Genomic DNA, 7260 nt, shown 5'->3' with positions numbered 1-7260 from the left:
CCATTATGGTGGTACAAGATGGAAATGGAGAAAGCTTTCCCCTTCAGGGGGATGAAATGCAATGTTCATAGAAGGGCTTAGGCCCAGTGATTACCCTGATGGGTGAACTTGATACATAGTGAGTACAAAATAACTCTTAATGATGAATATTTTGGCGTGGAACATAAGAGGAGTTGCGAATGATGCTACCATTTGAACTCTAAAGGAACTTAGAAGGCAACATAAACCAGACATAACTCTTCTCTTTGAAACCAGATGCAGTGGGGCTAGAGCTTTGGAGGTAATATCTACTCTTGGTTTTAAATTTTATTTTATTGAAGAAGCTAATGGTTTCTCGGGTGGCATATGGGTCTTGTGGGAGAATAGCAATTTGAAGATGCAAGTTATAGAGAAATTTAATCAGTGCATTCACCTTAGAATTGAATATTCAGGGGAAAAGGTTTGGATTTTATCGGCTGTTTACGCAAGTCCGTAGGAGAATTTAAGAAAAGTGTTTTTTGAAAATTTAAAAGACTTCTCCAAGAGAAATAAGGACCCTTGGATGCTTATAGGTGATTTTAATGAAATTGAAAATGAGGGAGAAAAAAAGGGGGTAGACAAGTTGATATGCATGCCTGCAGGAGGTTTAGGGATTGGATGGATGACTGCAAGCTCTTGGACCTTGGATTTGTTGGTACAAGATTTACTTGGAAAGGCGGACAAAGGGTGGGATTAGATAGAGTTTTCAAGAGGCTGGATAGAGCTATATCAACCTCTAGTTGGAGAACTCTCTTTGGTGATGCAAGAATTGAAGTTCTTTCGAGGGTCAATTCGGACCATCACCCCCTCTTGGCCGTCCTCAGACCAGAACAGTTTGATGGTGGGGAAAAGCCTTTCCGTTTTGAGGCGATGTGGAGTACCCACCCTGATTTCTTTCAGTTCATTAGTGGAAGTTGGGACAGAGAGCGTTGGCTACCGGGAGCTTTGAAGGAGTTAGCGGTGAACTTAAAAAGGTGGAACAGGGATGTTTTTGGTAATGTTTTCAGAAAAAAAAGGAGGATCTTGAACAGACTGGGAGGAATTCAAAGAGCAACAGATTATGGGAGAAATCCTTTTCTTAAGGAATTAGAGAAGCGGCTGGTAGCAGAGCTCACCGAAATCCTGAATCACGAAGAGATTTTATGGATGCAAAAATCCCGCCAGCAATGGTTTGTCGAAGGAGACAGAAACACGAGATATTTTCATACTAAAGTGACAACAAGAAGAAGGAAAAATAGAATTCTAAAACTTCGAAGAGGAGATGGAACTTGGTGTGAAGATATGGAAGAAGTCAGGAATATGGCCACTAATTTTTTCAAAGAGCTCTATGAAAAGGACATCACTGGCCCCTTCATACTCACAAATACTGATGAGTTTGGAAAACTCTACCTCCAATTAAGTGATGATCAAACATTATTAATAAAACCAGTTGCAAAAATTATTGATATTAAATTTAAATTGATTAAACTAATTTTTGCAATGCAGGTTCAGTTTGGGCTGAAAATAATTTTCTGGAGCAAGCCCAACTACTCTCAGCCTTTGGTTTTAAAAATATATGTTGAATATGGCTGATTTAATTTACTTGGGCCAAAATGATTCTTATTGCTCTAAGCCCAAGTGTGTTACATGCTTTCCATTTGCTTTATGCATGTTCCAAATCTTATCAGGAAAGCAAATGTTATTAATGGGCCAAGATCAAATATTGTTACAATCAAGCCCATATTTTATAAGAGTTTCTCATGCATGATCCGAAACCAAAGAAGGAAGAAAGCAAAATTGCTTTCAACGGATCCAAAGATTCAAACATTAGATGGATTCCAAAATTCATTTAATTGCAATGTGTTGCATGGGAACTATGAGAGAGAACATGAATGACTTTGATTTGATGGACATTATTGAAGCTACACGTTACTCAGTAAAGGGAAGTAAACATTTACTTTGCTTTATCAAACCACTTTAGTTAATGTCCATATTCTCTTTCTTCTCTCTCACAACTCTTTCTCTCTTCGGTCATTACTCAGAAAATATTGGCAGCCATGGAAGCAAAAGTAAGCTACCGAGATGAAGAGAAAGCAAGCCTAAAGACCATCACAATGATGGCAAGAAAACATACTAAAATAAAAATGAGCTGTGGCTAAGATATTCACCAAATGTGGTTAGATTTGGTGAGGTTATCTTGAGTCTTTCATGCTCAAAATGGAAGAAGAAGATTCGGCCAGCAAGGGAGATTCTTGAAGCATGACTTGTCTTCGATTCTGCTCAACCACCACAGGAAGTAGCTAGAGTGGCGAAGTGATGGTTGAAGGCAGAGATTGAAGCAGATGAAGTCATCATCATCATGAAGCATCAAGGGCCAGAATTTCATCTTGGAGAGCAAGCCAAGGATGGAGAGCTCGGATTGATGAAGGGTGATGATCAAGAAAGGACTAGAGGTAATTGCATGTTGGTTAATGCATGGTTATCTCTTCTCTCTCATTGTGGCCGAACCGGTTTTGTTGAAGGAGGAAGAAGTTGGTTCGGTTTTGGCTTCAAGTGTGGAGGCTTTCCTCTTCTTTAAAAAGGGGGAACAACCACTGTTTGAAGCAAGGAGAAAATTTGAGAGTGCAAGGCACAGAGTTCTCAGAGCTACCTGAGCTAACAGTTTTCTCTTCTCCTTCAATGTATTCAGTTTTGTATTTTTCTGTTTAATTTTGTCATGTCTTGAGTCTCATGGTAAAAGGCAAACAGTGAGGTTTGTAATGAAAAAGCCATAGAGCGGAAAAAGGCAGAGAGTGCAAAATTAAAAGAAAAAGCCATAGATGTCTTAGAGTTCCTTTGTTCATCTATGTTGTGTTTCATGATTCTGTAGGAATCCCCTTGTAAGTTGGGTTAGCACTTTACAAGTTGTAATCTGTTTGATTATAGTGAAATTCCATCATTGTTGTGATGGAGACTGGATGTAGGCTGCACTGCACTTAGCAGCCGAACCAGGATATATCTTGGTGTAATTTTCTTCCTCTCCTACTCCACTTCTGTTTTCTACTGCACAGGAGCAAAAATAAAAAATGTCTCGTGCCAAGTGACGAGACAAAATGAAAATGTCTCGTGGCTAGGGACGAGCTAAAAACAGAAAAATCTCCTCTGAATCCAGCAAGTGTTAGCAAGCAAAAAAGGGGCTAAGATTCAACCCCCCCTTCTCTTAGCCACTGAAACCATCAATTGGTATCAGAGCTTGGTCTCAAAGAGATCAAGCTTTGCAGCTTGGAGTAAAGATCCTCATGGCAGAAAACAGTGGCGCAAATGTGGTGTCTTATAATCTAACTGAAGGACAATCAAGCAACAGACCCCCTCTTTTCAATGGGAAAAATTATACCTATTGGAAGGAGAGGATGAAAATATTCATACAAGCAGTGGATTACAGACTTTGGAAGATTATTCTCGAAGGGCCTCAATATCCAACTACCACAAGTGCAGAAGGAGTTGTTTCTCTCAAACCAGAAGCAAGATGGACCGAGGAAGATAGGAAGAAGGTGGAGTTAAATGCCAAGGCAATAAATCTGCTCAATTGTGCTATCAGCTTTGAGGAGTACCGACGGGTATCAAGATGCACAACGGCAAAGGAAATCTGGGACAAATTGCAAATCACCCATGAAGGAACCACCATTGTCAAGAAGACTCGGACAGATATGCTAAATAGAGAATATGAAATGTTTGCAATGAAGGAAGGAGAGTCCATTGATGAACTGTTCGAACGGTTCAATGCTATCATTGTTGGCTTAGATGCTCTGGGAATTACACATTCTGATTCTGTGCTAGTGAGAAGAGTGTTGAGATGTCTCACAAAAGAGTGGGAAACTAAAGCCTTAATTATTTCTGAGAGCAGTAGCTTAGACTCTATGACTCTTGATGATTTGAGAGGAAATCTTCTTGCTTTTGAAAATACCTATTTGAAAAAAAGATACAAAAAAGAAAGGAATTGCATTTTCTTCTGTGACTAACCCTCTGGATGATGAATCCAGTGATAACTCTTCTGAAAATGAGTTTGTTTTATTTGCAAAAAAAATTCAGGAAAATGGCTAAGCTCAGAGGCAAAGGCAGCAGCACAAGGAGAATAAAGAAAGACCTTAGCAAGGTAACTTGCTATAATTGCAAGGAAATAGGGCACTTCAAATCTGATTGTCCCAATCTGAAAAAGGAAGAAAAGCCGAAAAGAGGAAAGAAGAAAGGACTGATGGCCACATGGGAAGACTTGGAGAATGACTCTGATGATGATGATGAAGAAACCGAGACCAAGTCACAAACACGTCTCATGGCAGACCACATAGATCAGGTGTGCCTAGCATCCAAAAGGAAGGAAAATGTGTGGTATATGGACAGCGGATGCTCTAGGCATATGACCGGAAAGGCAACCTTCTTCATAAAGCTTGATGACTATGATGGAGGACTTGTCACTTTCGGTGATGATGCAAAAGGAAAAATTGTGGCTGTTGGGAAAGTTGGTAAAAACTTTTCTTCTTGTATAAATGATGTTCTCCTTGTACATGGCTTGAAACATAATTTGCTTAGTGTTAGTCAACTTTGTGATTTGGGTTTTGAAGTTATTTTTAAGAAATCTGTTTGTTTAGTTGTGTGTGAAAAAACTGGGAATGTTCTTCTTGAAGCTAAAAGATGCAACAATGTGTATGGATTAACTCTTGAGGATTTAAAGGAACAAAATGTAACATGCTTCACATCTTTTGAATCTGAAAAATGGCTTTGGCATAGAAAGTTGGGACATGCTAGCATGTATCAAATTTCTAAGCTAGTTAAAAGAAATTTGGTTAGAGGGATCCCAAACATCAAGTTTGATAAGGATCTTACTTGTGACGCTTGTCAATTAGGCAAACAAGTAAAATCCTCTTTTAAATCAAAAGATGGAATCTCAACCAAACGGCCATTGGAAATGTTACATATTGATCTTTTTGGTCCTACTAGAACTCAAAGTTTAGGAGGTAAACATTATGGTCTTGTGGTGGTAGATGATTACTCTAGATTTGGTTGGGTACTTTTCCTTGCTCATAAGAATGATGCCTTTCATGCTTTTTCCACCCTTTGTAAGAAAATTCAAAATGAAAAGGATTTGAAAATTGCCCATTTAAGAAGTGATCATGGAAGAGAATTTGAAAATCAAGATTTTGAAAAATTCTGTGATGACTTAGGGATCTCTCATAATTTTTCATGCCCTAGAACCCCCCAACAAAATGGGGTGGTTGAAAGAAGGAATAGAAGTCTTCAAGAAATGACTAGGGCTATGTTATGTGAAAGTGAAATTCCTAAATTCTTATGGGCTGAAGCTGTGAACACAGCATGTTATATTTTGAATAGAACAATCATTAGAAAAGGGTTAAAGAAAACACCTTATGAGCTATGGAAAGGAACCCCTCCAAATCTTAAGTACTTTCATGTTTTTGGATGCAAATGTTTTGTGCTTAATAATAAAGAAAATCTTGGAAAGTTTGATCCAAAATCCTATGAAGGAATGTTTGTTGGATACTCCACCACAAGCAAGGCCTATAGAGTTTATCTCAAGGAGCATAGGACAATAGAGGAATCCATACATGTTACTTTTTGTGATTCTAACTTAATTCCCAGTATTGTGAAGGATATTGATTCAGATTGTGAAGAGGCTGGAACAAGTAAAGAAAACCCCAAATCTGTTCAAAGTGAAGAATCTGTCAGCCCGGTTTTGTCTCGTCAGATTGGAGGAGACATTTCCATTTTGTCTCCTGAACAGGCACGAGCAACTGAAACAGTGAGACCACCAGAAGATCATCAAAGTACTACACCCATCCGAAAGCCTAGAGAATGGAAATCTATGAGGGGTTATCCTCATGATTTCATCATTGGTGATCCCTCTCATGGTGTAACAACAAGATCATCCACCAAAAGGCAAGCCGAACCTAGCAATCTTGCTCTCTTGTCACAAATAGAGCCCAACAATGTCAAACAAGATCTTGAGGATCCATCTTGGGTTAAAGCAATGCAAGAAGAGCTTGCTCAATTTGACAAGAATGAGGTTTGGACACTAGTACCTCATCCGGATGGTAAGAAAGTTACCGGTACTAAGTGGGTATTTAAAAATAAACTTGGTGAGGATGGACAAGTTGTTCGTAACAAGGCTAGATTAGTGGCCCAAGGTTACGATCAAGAAGAGGGTATAGATTTTGAGGAGTCTTTTGCTCCGGTAGCTAGAATGGAAGCAATTAGATTGCTTCTTGCCTATGCCGCCCATAAAGGTTTCAAAATGTTTCAAATGGATGTTAAGTGTGCTTTCCTCAATGGCTTTATTGATAGAGAAGTGTATGTGGCTCAACCCCCTGGTTTTGAACAAAAAGAGTTTCCAAATCATGTTTTCAAATTAACTAAGGCTCTTTATGGTCTTAGACAAGCTCCAAGAGCTTGGTATGAAAGGCTTAGTGCCTTCTTGTTGGAAAATCAATTTCAAAGGGGTACCACCGACACTACTTTATTTATCAAAGCATCTAATGATGACATACTTCTTGTTCAAGTTTATGTTGATGACATTGTATTTGGATCGGCCAACATTTCCTTGTGTGAAGAGTTTGGAAAACTCATGACTAGTGAGTTTGAAATGAGTTTAATGGGAGAGCTTACTTTCTTTCTTGGCCTCCAAATTAAACAAACTCCTAGTGGTACTTTTATTTACCAAGGAAAGTATGCAAAAGAACTTATCAAAAAGTTTGGCCTAGAAAATTCCAAAGCAATGAGTACACCAATGCATCCCAACACAAAACTTGAAAAGGATGATGATGGTCAAGATGTGGATGAAACAAGGTATAGAGGAATGATAGGTTCACTCATGTACCTTACCTCCTCTAGACCGGATATTGTTCAAAGTGTGGGTGTATGTTCAAGATTTCAATCTCACCCAAAAGAATCCCATCTTACGGCTGTTAAACGCATCATTAGATACATTAAGGGAACTTGTGATTATGGCTTGTGGTATCCTAAATCTGATGAATTTTGTGCAGTAGGGTTTTGTGATGCAGATTATGCGGGAGATAGAGTGGATAGAAGAAGCACGTCCGGCATGTGTTGCTTCCTTGGAAGCTCACTCAATATGTGGTCAAGCAAGAAACAAGCCACAGTGGCTTTATCCACAGCTAAAGCAGAATACATTTCCGCATCTGCATGTTGCACTCAACTAATTTGGTTAAAAACACAATTAGAAGATTACAAATTAAAAATCAATAGTATACCCTT

General features: G+C 38.8%; 1 protein-coding gene across 1 annotated transcript; it reads left to right on the top strand.

Annotated features, from left to right (window-relative positions):
• The first annotated feature begins 636 nt into the window (after positions 1-636).
• LOC140178721 (uncharacterized) lies at positions 637-1519 on the top strand. The gene is made up of 2 exons (XM_072215951.1): positions 637-1187; positions 1504-1519. Exons 1-2 carry the CDS (start codon positions 637-639, stop codon positions 1517-1519), a joined length of 567 nt encoding a protein of 188 aa, XP_072072052.1.
• The last annotated feature ends 5741 nt before the right edge of the window (positions 1520-7260 follow it).

This window comes from Arachis hypogaea, chromosome 14 (assembly GCF_003086295.3).
Source record: "Arachis hypogaea cultivar Tifrunner chromosome 14, arahy.Tifrunner.gnm2.J5K5, whole genome shotgun sequence".
NCBI lineage: Eukaryota > Viridiplantae > Streptophyta > Magnoliopsida > Fabales > Fabaceae > Arachis > Arachis hypogaea.
This window is presented reverse-complemented; position numbering and strand designations above follow the sequence as displayed.